The sequence below is a fragment of the Physeter macrocephalus genome, chromosome 4 (assembly GCF_002837175.3).
Source record: "Physeter macrocephalus isolate SW-GA chromosome 4, ASM283717v5, whole genome shotgun sequence".
Taxonomy (NCBI): domain Eukaryota; kingdom Metazoa; phylum Chordata; class Mammalia; order Artiodactyla; family Physeteridae; genus Physeter; species Physeter macrocephalus.
In genome coordinates, this window is record NC_041217.1 from 47598862 (window position 1) to 47612959 (window position 14098).

The following is a 14098-nucleotide window of genomic DNA, read 5'->3' on the forward strand; positions in this document are numbered from 1 at the left end:
CGGCATGTGGGATCCTCCCGGACTGGGGCACGAACCCGTGTCCCCTGCATCGGCAGGTGGACTCCCAACCACTGTGCCACCAGGGAAGCCCGATCATATGATTTTTATCCTTTGTTTTGTTAATGTGGTGTATCACATTGATTGATTTGATGTTGAGCCATCCTTGCATCCCTGGAGTAAATCCCCCTTGATCAAGGTGTATAATCCTTTTATTGTACTGTTGAATTCAGTTTGCTAATATTTTGTTGAGGATTTTTGAATCTATGTTTATCAGGGATATTGGCCTGTAATCTTATTTTCTTATAATGTCCTTGTCGGGTTTTGGTATAAGCGTATGGGTGGCTTCATAAAATGAGTATGAAAGTTTCCCTCCTCTTCTATTTTTTGGAAGAGTTTGAGAAAGATTGGTATTAATTCTTCTTTAAATGTTTGGTAGAATTTGCCATTGAAGCCATCTGATCCTGGACTTTTGTTTGTTGGGAGGTTTTTGTTGATTAATTCAATCTCTTTACTAGTAATTAGACTGTTAAGATTTTCTATTTCTTCATGATTCAGTCTTGGTAGGTTTTATATATATATATATATATATATATATATATATATATATATATATATATGTTTCTAGAACTTGAATTTGAGCACTGAAAGTGGTTTAGAGTGTTATTTACTGTTCTTGCAAGAAATGTATCCATTCTCTCTAGGTTGTCCAATTTTGTGTATAATTGTTCATAGTAGTCTCTTATGATCCTTTGTGTGATATCAGTTGTAATGTCTCTTCTTTCATTTCTAATTTTATTTGAGTCTTTCCTTTTTTTCTTGGTTAGTCTAACTAACAATTTGCCTATTTTTTTTAAACCTTTCAGAAAACAGCCTTTAGTTCCATTGGTCTTTTCTATTGTCTTTTTAGTGTCTATGTCATTTATTTTCACTCTGATCTTTGTTGTTTTCTTCCTTCTACTAACTTTGGGCTTAGTTTGTTCTTCTTTTCTCGTTCCTTGAGGTGTAAAGTTAGGTTGTTTATTTAAGATCTTTATTTTTTCTTAATGTAGGCATTTATAGCTATAATCTTCCCCCTTAGAACTGCTTTTACTATACCCCACAGGTTTTTGTGTTTGTGTTTCCATTTTCATTTGTCTCTAAATATTTTTTGATATCTCCTTTGACCCATTGGTTGTTCAGGAGCATGTTGTTTAATCTCCATGTATTTGTGAATTTTCCCATTTTCTTCTTGTAATTGATTTCTAGTTTCATACCATTGTGGTCAGAAAAGGTGTGTGATATGATTTTAGTCTTCTTAAATTTATTAAGATTTGTTTTGTGGTCTAACATATGATCTATCCTGGAGAATGTTCCATGTGCCTTTGAGAAATGTATTCTGCTGCGGATGGGATGTTCTATAAATATCTATTATGTCCATCTGGTCTAACATATAGTCCATCTGGTCTAACATATAGTTTAAGTCCAAAGTTTCTTTGCTGATTTCTGTCTGGATGATCTATCCATTGTTGAAAGTGGGGTATTGAAGTTGCCTTCTATTATTGTATCACTGTCTATTTCTCCCTTCAGATCTATTAATATTTGCTTTACATATTTCAGTGCTTCTATGTTGGGTGCATAAATATTTATAAATGTTATATTTTCTTGATGAATTGATCCCTTTATCATTATATAATGACCTTTGGCTTTACATCTATTTTGTCTGAAATAAGCTACCCCAGCTTTCTTTTGGTTTCCATTTGCATGGGATATCTTTTTCCATCCCTCCACTTTCAGTATATGTGTTCCTAAAGCTGAAGTGAGTCTTGTATGCAGAACATGGTTGGATCTTGTGGTTTTTTGTTTGTTTGTTTGTTTAATAAGCTGCTCTATGTCTTTGATTGGCCATCCAGCCAATAAGAAGTGAGTTCAAGCAACTGTTCTTTATGCTGCAGTGGGATTTGGGATAGAAAATATTTTGACAAATACCCTGTACTTTAAAGTTTAGCATTTCCTCCACAAAGGAAATAAAAGATAATGCATTATTATGAACTTACCTGCTTAGATAAATAAAGCCACACAGTGGGAATTTTAAAAGGTTTTGTCAGAACCCTGAATTATTAGTTATCCCTTTTCCTTTGTTTCCCCGGTAATATTTGGCACATGCCCCCGCTCTCTGTCTTAGTTTCTAGAATTAGATAGGGGAGTTCTGTAGCCTCAAATGGGCATGGATTTTTATTTATTTATTTTGAATTATTTTATTTTTTTCTGTGGACTTGTCATTTGTACTTCATGGATTTGGGGGGATGTTTAGACCAAGGTTTAGCACTGTCATGAAGAGCAGAGTTGGGATGGGTGAGAAAGTTGAGAAGACTTTACATTTTGTGGTTTTCTAAGGCAGTGGAGCTGATCCTTACTAGTATAATTTGGGAGGCAATGGAAAACCCCTTTTTTTACTAGTGGTTATGATCATTTAGATTTCATCCTTTAAAATACAAAAATTTCAGTGAGGAGTAAAGCATGAAGATTAAAATTCCAGATGGAACTAGAAAGGAACTTTGCCATCTTCTAGAATAGAGCTTCTCAAAATGTACATCCTCTTAGTTCCTTTCAGGATGTCCATGCTGACATTTGCAATAAAGGTGCAAAAGCAATGGTGAATGAAACTGCCGGCATCTTAACTTAAATAAGGGCAGTCTCACCAAATGACACTAGTAGTCATGTATTCATCATTACATACGTAAACAAACACACACATACATGCATGCTTAACTTCATGAATGTCCCTGAAGCAGTAAAATTTGTTAATTTTATTGGATCTTGACCCATGAGTACATGTCTTTTTTAATATTCTGTAAGATGAGATGAGAAGTACATATAAAGCATGTTTGAGGCTACTGAAGAATGATGGTCTCAGAGAAAAATACATTTGTGATTGAGTTGTGATTTGAACTAGCCACTTTTTTCATGGGACTGAATTTTTCTTGAAAGAACAACCAACAATCTATGGTTATTCAATTTTAGTGTTTGGCAGACATTTTCTCAGGGAAAAAAAAAAAAAAGAGAATGAAGCAAGCCTGCCTCTTCAAGGAAAGTAACTGACAGTATTTGTTACCAATGATAAAATTTAAGCTTTCAAATGAAAATTGAAATTTTGGAAAACTTGTATTTGTCATCATGAGCTTGACAGCTTTCCAATATTTAAAGACTTTTTTCTTGAGATTTGTGATGATATTAACAAATATGATGTTTTGATATTATATAATAAAAAGTGTCAAAATGTGGAAGATCTGAATAACTCAGTGGTCCCATATTTTCCAGATGTATGACCAATACATGATGTTACAAAATCATAAAGAGTAAAAAGATCCATTCAAAGTACAATATAGAACACTGGATTTTAATGTAACTGAGTATGAAAAGCTTATTGATGTGGTTTCAGATTCCACACTGTAATTAACCTTTAAGAAAGTACATTTGTTGAGTTTCGTGTGGTACCAAAGAAGAATATCCACAATTATCACAACAGATTGAACTCAGAAGAAAATATGAGAATGCAGCTCTCTTCTGCTAAGTCAGAAACTTGAGAGATTTGCCAAAAGGCAAAGCAATGCCATTCTTCTTACTAAATCTGTTTTGTTTCAGAACATACAGTGATTGTCATACAAATATGTTATTTATGTTATATATAATGGATTTATTTCTGTTATCTTTAAATAATAGATAAATAAATTTAAATTTTCTCAGTTTTAATTTCTAAAGGGGTAATTATCATTAGATATAAGCCACCTAAATACAGGGACTCAATCATTTTTAAGAGTGTGATCGGGTCCTGAGACCAAAAAGTTTGAGAACTGTTGTTCTAAACCAACCTCTTGACTTTAAAAATGGGTAACAGAGGCCATGAGGTGACTCATCCACTGAGTTGCAGTTGTGACTAGATCTTATTTCAGCAAACCACTTCCAATATTTTCATTGTTTGTTTTTCCCCATTACACTACTACCATGACTGCCGTCAGGTGAGTAAGCCACTCTCCAATGGGAGCATGTTCTAACGGAGGTCAGCTGAGGTAGGGCTTTCTTACCGACTGGGAATCAGAGACCAGAGGGCCTCTTTCAGGCAGTCGTCCCTCCATCTGCAGAGATGTATGCTGACAGGAGATGAGGGGGTGCAAGTGGAGGAAGAACATTACCTGCTTCCGATTTTATGCCTCTTGTTCCAAAATACAATGAGCTTTTCCTTGTCCCTCGACTTTTCCTCCAGGGAGTTTGCGCGTTGGAAAGTGAACAACCTGGCTCTAGAAAGGAAGGACTTCTTTAGTTTGCCATTGCCTCTTGCCCCAGAGTTTATCCGGAACATCCGCCTCCTCGGAAGGAGACCCAACCTGCAACAGGTCACCGAAAACCTGATCAAAAAGTACGGCACTCACTTCTTACTTTCTGCCACCCTTGGAGGTAAGCAATACCACGATTCTACACTCATTGGTTGCCAGCTCATCGAAAATAGCTTTAAGACCCATTGACTATAGCTTCAGTACTCTTCCTGGGTCTTTTATTCTTCCTGGCCTATTATTGACTGGGAAACGTTTTCTTTCTGGTGCATTTGTCAACAGTGTAATCTCTTGACATCCAAATTCACCCCAGAACATTGCTATTTGCTTATAAGCATCCTCCTGGGGAGGGGATGTGGGGTAAGGAGGTTGGGGGACAGACAGACTCCTACTAAGCACTTGCCAGAAGGGGGTGCTCCCAGTTTTCTTTTGACTGAGCCATCTAACCCCGAGGTTTCTCCATATCTTAATATTGGCTGTGGCTACAATAGTGAGACCCATAGGCAAAGAAGTAAATGTCCACTGAGTCCCTGACCTCTCTGCTTCCACTCTACGGATTGGTAACCAGCCAAACCAATTAGAATGACTTTGGGCTGGATGGAGGCAAAGGTGGAAGCGGACCTATGGCTAGGGGATGGCGCAACCTATGGCTAGGACCTAGCGCAGAATTGAGAGCTGGGAATAGGCAGTGTTCTCTCTGCCCTGGCAAGGAGAAAGCAGGATTTATTATAACATTTAGCTCACTGTCTCATGGACAAAAGGAACTCTCCAAGGGTTCAGGCCAGCTGCCGACATGTGGTAGGTGCTGAGTGTTTGATGGGGAGAAGGGAGGTTGAGCTTCAAGGCTTTTGCCCTTTCTTAGGGAGCAGAAATATCCACGGTGACTTCTTATAAACAACTTGAGACGGAGAATTTTATCTTCCCCATGGAGGTAGATTGCCTGAGACAGAGATCAATAGAGGATGTTAAATGGATAAACTGGAGGGGCGGGGGATGAGCTTTGGGAGATTACAGAAGTAGGGAGGAGGAGGAGGGCCTCTCAGGCAGTGGTGCCCTTATCCTGTGGCACAGTCTGATGAGATTGTTCTGAACACGGTAGGGATGAGAAGAGTCCATCAGCAGGGGCCATGGGCTCCCTCTTAGCTCGGTCTCCCCTGGTGAAGTGTTTCACATTCTTATTGGTAGGGGATTAGGGAGCTGAAGGCCTCACCAGTGCACCCATGTTGTTTGCTGTAGGAGAAGAGTCCCTGACCATTTTTGTGGACAAGCGGAAACTGAGCCGAAAGTCAGAGGTGGCAGGAATTGCCCCTATAGTCGGGGGCGGTGGAAACAGCTCTGCTGTGTCCCTGGAGACCCTGCACCAGCTGGCAGCCTCCTACTTCATCGACAGAGAGAGCACCCTGCGACGGCTGCACCATATCCAGATAGCTACAGGGGCCATCAAGGTAAGGGCCTGAGAGGTCCTGGGGGAGGGAGGGCAGACAGAGAAAGCAGAGGGAGGCCTGGTGTTAACTGGCTCCAAGTGAGCCAGGCCTGACTGATGGAAGTGGAAAAGCAGCTTTCTGATGTGGGCACAACCCTAAACCAGCCCTAAAACATGGTCTGTGTCTTCCTTCTGCAGCAAATAGTCACGTGGCATCTACCCTAAGGCAGGCTCCAGCTGAGGGACTGTGGTGAAAGGTAGACAAGGGCCCTGCTCTCCAGAGGTTACATTCTGGTGGGGGATGAAGATAATAAACAAGTAAAAAATCAGCCCAGTAATTCCAGATAATGATAGAAGGAAAAGACCGAGTCGTAGGTACAGATTTCCTGAGGTGAGAGAGGGGAACACTGAGTATTAGCCAGATTGGTCGAGGGAGGGCACTTTGGGTTTAGACTTTGAGGCTGAGATCTGAATCCTTAGAAGTCAGCTGTGTGTAGATCCGAGGGAAGGGTGTTCAGGCAGGGGGAACAGTAAGTGCTAAGTCCCTGAGGCAGGAACCAGCGTGGTGCCTTGGTGAAACACAGAGAAGACTGCTGTGACTGCAGTGAGATGAACAAGAAAGATGCTGGTACAAGGTGAAATTCAGAGGTTGGCTGGAGCCAGATCACATGGCTGTGAGAAAGTGCAATAGAAAACAAGCAGAGGAGTGATATGATTTCATGTATGTTTGAAAAAGCTCAATAGTTACTGTAACTTTAATAACTATAACTTTCATCCCATGTTCTCTACTGACATCTAGAAGATTTCTAGGACAGTTCATGTTGTTTGAGGGAAGACTAGTGAAGATACTTGAGAACACTGGATATTCTACTTCTAAATATAAAGTTAGGATGCTGAGGAGAGTTCAATCTTGTCTTACATCCTGCTTTCATCCCATCCAAGACTCACAAGGAAGTTTCATCATTCTTTCATTCATTTGTTCAATAAGTATTTAAAATTTTTTTAAAATTTTATATTGGAGTATATATTGTGTTAGTTTCAGGTGTACAGCAAAGTTATACATATTCACATATCTATTCCTTTTCAAATTCTTTTCCCATACAGTTTATTACAGAGTATTGAGTATAGTTCCCTGTGCTATACAGTAGGTTCTTGTTGATTATTTGTTTTACATATAGTAGTGTGCCAATCCCAACCTTATTGAACACCTGTATGTGTCAGGCACTGTTCTGGATACTGAGAATCCAAGAGTGAACAAAACATATAAAGTCCCTGCCCTCGTGAAGCTGAAATTCTAGTGGTGGAGACATAATTAAATACATTAACAGTGTCAGGTGGGTTTAATGGTATAAAGACATGAAGTCAGGGAAGGAGATAGAGGGTGATGGGGACGTGGTACTTTAGGGAAGACCAGACAGAGATCTGAATGAAGCAAGGGAGTGAGCCACATGTATATCTTGAGTGAGTGCATTCTAGACAGAGCAGGGAGTGAGGGCAACTGCCCTGAAGTGGGAGTGTGCTTGGTATGATCCAGGAGCACCGGTAGTGTAGCTGGAAGGAGTCAAAAGAGAGGTGAGGTGGCAGATGAGGCTGCAGTGGTCGCAGGGCCTGGATCATGAGGGCATTACCGATCAGGGAAGAGAGGAGAAAGAGGGATCCTGGAGACCAATGCAGTCATTACTGCACTGGTCAAGGTGAGAAACAGTGGTGGCTTGGACAAAGCTGGTGCTATACAGGTAGTGAGAAACTCACAGGTTCAGGTTTTGATGGTAGAGCCTATTGAGTGTTAGCTAAGAAATTGGAAGAAAGGAGTCAAGATTTAACCGTGAGATTTTTGGCCTGAGCAACCTGATGAACAGTGATTTCATTAACTGAGGGTAACACTAGGGGGAGATGCAGATCTGAAAGAAATAAATCAAGAGTTCAGTTTTCGACATATCGTATTTGACATTCCTATTAGATGTCTAACTAAAGATATCTAACAGGCAGTTGGCTATCAACACCAGGATTTCAAGAGCAATGTCATGATTGGAGATATAAGTTTGGCTTACAAGTATATCCACATGTGTAGTTGGTGTTTAAAACTTTGAGAAAGGAGGAGATGACATCACTCGAGGACTGAATGCAGCTAATCAAGCGGCCCCAGGGCTTTGAGTTGTGAAGCACATCAATTTTCAGAAAAGGGCCAAAGGAGGCAGATTCAACAAAGGAGGCTGAGACAGAGCATAAAGGTATGAAGAGAACCAAAGCTGGATCACAAAGCCATGTGAAGAAAGTGATTCACAAAAGAAGGAGCAGGCAACTGTTGAGCAGTCAGATTGAGAACTGACCTTCAACTTGGCATCATGGAGGTAACTGGTAACCTAGATAAGAGTAGCTTCAGTGGCATGAAGGGTATAAAAGGCTGAGTGGAGAAGGTTCAAGAGAGAGAACAAAGTGAGGAATCAGAACAGTAGAAGACAGTTCTTTAAAGGTCTTGCTATAAAGGCAAATAGAAAAAATAGGTGATAGCTGGAGACTGATGGGGGATCAGGGGAGCTTGTGGTTTTGTTTTTAAAATGGGAGATATTCCAGAATATTGGTATGTTGATTAAAATGACTCAGTAGAGAGGGGGAAAGTGGTGGTGCCAGAGAGACAGGAGATAATTGCAGAAGCAGTCGAGGTGGTGAGAGAGGTTGCTATTCCAGGCACAAGTGGAGCAGCAGGTCTCACACAGGACCATGAACACTTCATCCTTTGGAGCCAGAGGTTGTACGGAGCACGCAGCTCACGCATGCAGTGGGATGGCAGACGTGGCAGTGGAAGGATGCGGATGTTCTCTTATGATTTATTCCATTTCCTTGATGAAACAAGCAAAGTCCATGGCTAAATGAGAGAAGGAATTGTTGAGAAAAGAATGTATGAAATGGTCATTCAGAGAGTTAAGGTTATCAACTGACTAGATGACTATATATAAATGGAGTGGATTGTTGGGTGGCACCAAGGACTCATTTGAGACTCATGGTCATAATTATAACATGAGGCCTGTCAGCAGCATTGTGAGTTTTATCAGCTACATTCAGCACGTCTTGTTCAGACAGGCATGGGAGAGATGGAGAGTTGGATTTAACCAAGGGATGTGTGTGTGTGTGTGTGTGTGTGTGTGTGTGTGTGTGTGTGTGTGTGTACAAGATGAAAGAAAAAATAGGCAAGGGAGTTGAGAGTATATAGAAAGGAGTGATTATAGTGGTGGATCAAGGGATCTGAGACCATTATAGGATGATAGAAAGTGAAAAGTTGGCCAGGTCAAAAGATTGGGAGTCTAAGTAGGTTTCATGACTTGTTATAGGGAAGAGACTAGAGTAGGTACAAGTGTGTAATGCTTTATATCGCTATTACAGGGGGTCAGGTTCTGGGGCATGGCCATGGGCGTGGGAGCCTAAGATGGGGTTGGATAGAGGACAAGATAAGGAGGTGAGGAGGCCAGAGGACTGGGGGGCTGGGTATTAAAGGATCACCTATATGGATGCTGAAGTCAGCAGGAATGATACAGACCTGGGTGGTGGTAAGAAAGATGGTGGTGAGTAAGCTAAATACTGAAAATCCTCAATGAGGGAGGGGGAGTGACAAGAAAAATAGACGGCAACACAGAGGAGTAGTAGGTGATAGTCCTGATGGTTAGAGAGGAAGGAGGACCAGTGTTCAGGATATCACAGTGGAAGACCCACCTCACTTCATGCCAGTGTGAGGTGTGGGAAGGCAGACAGCCACTGCTAGAGAAGACTGCAGGGGAAACCACATCCTCCAGAGCTGCTAGGTTGTGCTTAGGACAAAAAGGAGAAGTGGACGCTTGAGAAGAGATTGATGTTATAGATGTTCTTGCTGAGGAGTGATCATGAGATTCAGAGAGCATGATGGAGGTTAAGTGAAGAAAAGGGGTCAGATTAGGGGATGGCCAGTGTCTGGAGTGAGAGTCTGAGAGAGGAGGAAGACGGAAGTTCAGACAGACTAGGGTACATTTGGGAGGCTGGTATCTTAGGCAGCTTAAAATGATGAAAAAAGAACTGTAGTAGCACAGAGTGGGTTTTACCAAGAAGACAGAACTCTGTGGAAGCCCTCTCACCCTTCAGTCCTCTAAGGGGGCTGTGTCAAAGTTGGAGAAGAATTGGTCCTATCCATTTGTGAAAGGTAGGCCTGGATCAGTAACTCCATGGTCCCATTAATGTCCCTTCCTATCCTTTGACCTGACCAACTTTTCACTTTCTATCATCCCTCCATGGCCTCATTGTCTTTTTGCCCCACTTAGATCTCTTGATCCATCACTATAATCACTCCCTTGCATGTTCTCTTCAGCTTACCCTTTGCCTCCTCTTCATGCTCCTGGCCATTCCTATGATTCAGAACCTCATCAACGCTTACCTGGTTTTCTCAGGTAACTAGCCCTCCCATCTGCGTTCTCAGCTCTGCTCCCTGATTCACGATCTATGCTGCTCGCATGAGTACACATCGTCATAGCGTATCATTCCCCTGCTTTAAATCCTTCAGTGGTTTCTGACTACATGGGACAGAGCCCAAACCACCGCCTCCCACCCAGGGCGGTAGTGTGAGGCATTGGGAAGAACCCGTGAGTCTGAGCTCTACCGCTTCTCATGGCAAGGCTTTGATCAAGGTACCAAACTTCTCTGGGCCCCCATTTGCTCCTTCTAAAATTGTTGAACAATTAGAATAATTTCTAACATGAAGGATTTCTGGGAAGTTCAAATTAGAAGATGTATACAGAGCGTGAGCCACAGCGCAAATGGACCTTGAAAAGGGATCATTCCTCTTCTAAACGAAATGGGAAGGCAGCTGAAGACCTACTATCCCTGTTGTCTTTTTAGTTTCAGCTCCAAAGGCTCCTTTTACACTCCTCTCAACCCTTGTTTCCCCCCTTAACCCTTCACTTTCCATTTATACCATGTAAGCCAGTCCTATCTACCTCCTAGTCTTTGTTCAAAGATGCCATGCTCTTGTGTCTCCCTTCCCTGGTACCTGCTGTCTTTTTTGCTTACAATCTGCGTCTGTTCACCTAAGTGGCTCTTCCTAACCCTTCTTTGCTTGGCTCAAAAAGGTAACTCTTTCGTGAAGCCTTTCCTGACTCCCAAGGTAGTTAAATGTTCCTCTTCAGTGTTTCAAACACATGCCTCCTTTATAGGGATTATTATTTGAACTGATTGCTAGCTAACATGAGAGCCTCTGAAACTATGAGATCCTTATGGGAGGGACTGGGTCTCAGGCATCTTTGGTTCCCATTAAGAGTACAGAGCTTGCCATACTATGGATAACAAGTAAAGGTTTGCTGAGTGAATGAATGAGTCATTGACCCCACTTTTCACATGGGTTGGGCTCTTCTCAGTGTGTGTGCAAGTGCCTATAAGCATGTTAAGTTGAAAGAAACAAGGTAGATTCAGTATCAAGATGATTTGTTAAGAGAACTCTGGTGAAGGATACCATAGATCTCTAAAAACAAGACACTAGATCCAATCCAGGCACATAGGTGTGGTAAAAGAACGGTAACACTCCCAGGTTACTCTCTCTGTTTCTTGTTGGAACACGCCTCTACTTTTTCATCTCTACCTGCTTCATCTTCCTTCTTCTCTTGTTCAAGTTCTTTCCTCTGTTTATTCTAGACTTTCTGTACACCAGTGACTTCAGCCTACCTTTAGCTTTGTCTTGCTCTGAAGCTGACTCTGGCCGTGGCTGAACGTCATCTTTCTGTTTTGTCTCTCAGCCAGTGCACTCAGGACAAGGACTCTTCTCTTGTTCGTTGTAGTATCCTCAGTTCCTGGTACATAGTAGGTGCTTGATAATTATTTATTCTGAATTTTGTAAGTGTCCATAATCAACTCTTAAATTTTTTTTTTCCTCTCAGTATCACAGTTCTAAATTCCCCAGAGAAAGAATCTGGTTCAGGATTCATCTTAATCCAACACAAAGAGAGGGGGGTTACATAATCTCAACCACGGCTCACTGGATTCACTTCTTGAGCAAGGACTGTGTGTGATAGCGTGAGAGGTGGGCAGGCACTCAAATTCACATCTGCTATAGTGCCTGTAGATGCACGTTCTAGAACTAGAGCCACTGCCCGTCTCCTCCAAAGAAGGGCCACCATCCTCGGAAGCCTCTTCTTGGAACTCCTCAGTCTCACATGAGGAACGAGAGATGATTATTCAGCTTTCACTGCGCTGCTTGACCTGTAGCTGTTTCTGTTTGGGAACACCGTGGGTTCTCCCCATGGGTTGCAATTCAGAGAACCATGAAAAAACAAGGCATTTAGTGTCTTCTCCCCACTCTGCTCATCTCCACATAGTTTAGTGAGGTCTGGAAACCTGTGTGACCTGTCCAAGGACACACCCCTAGACTAAGGAGCAAAGGGAGGTGTTGGCATCCTGTCCCACAGCTCTGCTCCCTTGATAGGGTTGACCTGACCATTTTGTCCTGATGGTAATGGTGTCCCACAGGAGGCCATCTCTCTGCTTTAACACAGCGTTTGCAGATCCAGACAGCAAGGTCCCCCCTGCAGCACACCCTTGTGAACTCACACTCCTCTGCTGGTGCTGCAGCCCCTGCCACCTACTTCCCTCTCCTGAACATGCCTTTGCAGGGCTTGAGCCGGCTTCCAGTGTGGTCATTGCTCTGGATGGAGGTGAGATGGAGGTGAGGGGCTCTGCCCACTTGCTCAGCCTTGGTGAAGGAAAGACCCTCGAGCATATCTTCCTGTTGCTTGTTTCTCTAGGCAAAGGTGCTCTTACTTTCTACCCTTTGTTAGCAACTTCTTTTCACTAATGTGGAGAAAGAGGCACCCTGCCCCCTTTTGTTTATCCAACGCATGCCCGAGACCCCACTGTACATCCCCCTCTGTTGCAAGGTTTACTCTGGTCAGTACATACCTCTGTTGCAGGATTTGTCACATTAGACTGCAGCTGTTTACATGCCCACCTCCACCTGCCCACACACAACAGCAGGGCTTAGATCAGTGGGGACTCTGTCGCATGCATACAGTTCCAGGTCCCTTCACAGTGTCGGGTGTGTGGTGAGACACTCAATAAAATGCCTGACTGATAGCTGAAGGCAGGTTACCTGGTTTAGTGGGAGACAAACTTACTCAAGTGAGAAGACCGGGTATTGGGTTTCAGCCTTGATACTTACTATTCCTATGACCTTGAGAAGTTAGTTATTGAACTCCATGACATGGACTTACCAACTATTTTACTCACCTGTACCCAGGGCTTATATTCAGCTGATATGACCACATCAGTTATTAAAATATTAAAACACTTCCATACAAGCTGGTAAATCTTCACCCAATCTGCTGTGTGCCACCCTAACCACTTTTATCCCTCCCCTGGAACCCCGGGATCTCCCCTAATAGTAACCAAAGGACTAATGTAACTCTGGAGACCCTCAGAACCCTGCTTTGGCCCTACGGCTGGCACCTCTCCTGATTAGTGACGTCCTACCTGCTGATACATATTGTGAATAACATTTTGTAAATATCACCCCTTACTCTACCATAGGATGGGGGGTGACACCAAATGATATAGTTCACATGAAAACACTTTGAAAACTATAAAGGGCTGAATACATATTCATCCTGTCCATAATTCCCAGGAAGGGATCAGAGCCCTGAAGGAAGCGAGGGGCCTATTTCCTAGTTGTAGCTCACCCTCTACTTAATTGAAGGCTGAGGAAGGACTTAGTGAGGAAGGTTTGAGATGCTCATGAGCTGCCCGAAAAGAGCCCACATAAAAGTTCACGTGGTCCATCCACCTCACTACAAATAACTCAATTTTGTTTCTTTTTATGGCTGGGTAATATTCCATTGTATATATGTGCCACATCTTCTTTATCCATTCATCTGTTGATGGACACTTAGGTTGCTTCCATGTCCTGGGTATTGTAAATAGAGCTGCAATGAACATTTTGGTACATGACTCTTTTTGAATTATGGTTTTCTCAGGGTATATGCCCAGTAGTGGGATTGCTGGGTCATATGGTATTCTATTTGTAGTTTTTTAAGGAACCTCCATACTCTTCTCCATAGTGGCTGTATCAATTTACATTCCCACCAGCAGTGCAAGAGTGTTCCCTTTTCTCCACACCCTCTCCAGCATTTATTGTTTCTAAATTTTTTGATGATGGCCATTCTGACCGGTGTGAGATGATATCTCATTGTAGTTTTGATTTGCATTTCTCTAATGATTAATGATGTTGAGCATTCCTTCATGTGTTTGTTGGCAATCTGTATATCTTCTTTGGAGAAATGTCTATTTAGGTCTTCTGCCCATTTTTGGATTGGGTTGTTTGTTTTTTTGATATTGAGCTGCATGAGCTGCTTGTAAATTTTGG

The 14098-nt window shown here is 42.3% G+C and overlaps 1 protein-coding gene across 1 annotated transcript in view; it reads left to right on the plus strand.

Annotated features, from left to right (window-relative positions):
- BRINP2 (BMP/retinoic acid inducible neural specific 2) overlaps window positions 1-14098 on the plus strand; it is a 59912-nt gene that overhangs the window by 28274 nt on the left and 17540 nt on the right. Inside the window, exons 2-3 of the mRNA XM_024133719.2 lie at window positions 4241-4431; window positions 5544-5752. Of these exons, the coding sequence (XP_023989487.1) occupies window positions 4241-4431; window positions 5544-5752 (400 nt within the window). The remainder of the gene's footprint in view (window positions 1-4240; window positions 4432-5543; window positions 5753-14098) is intronic.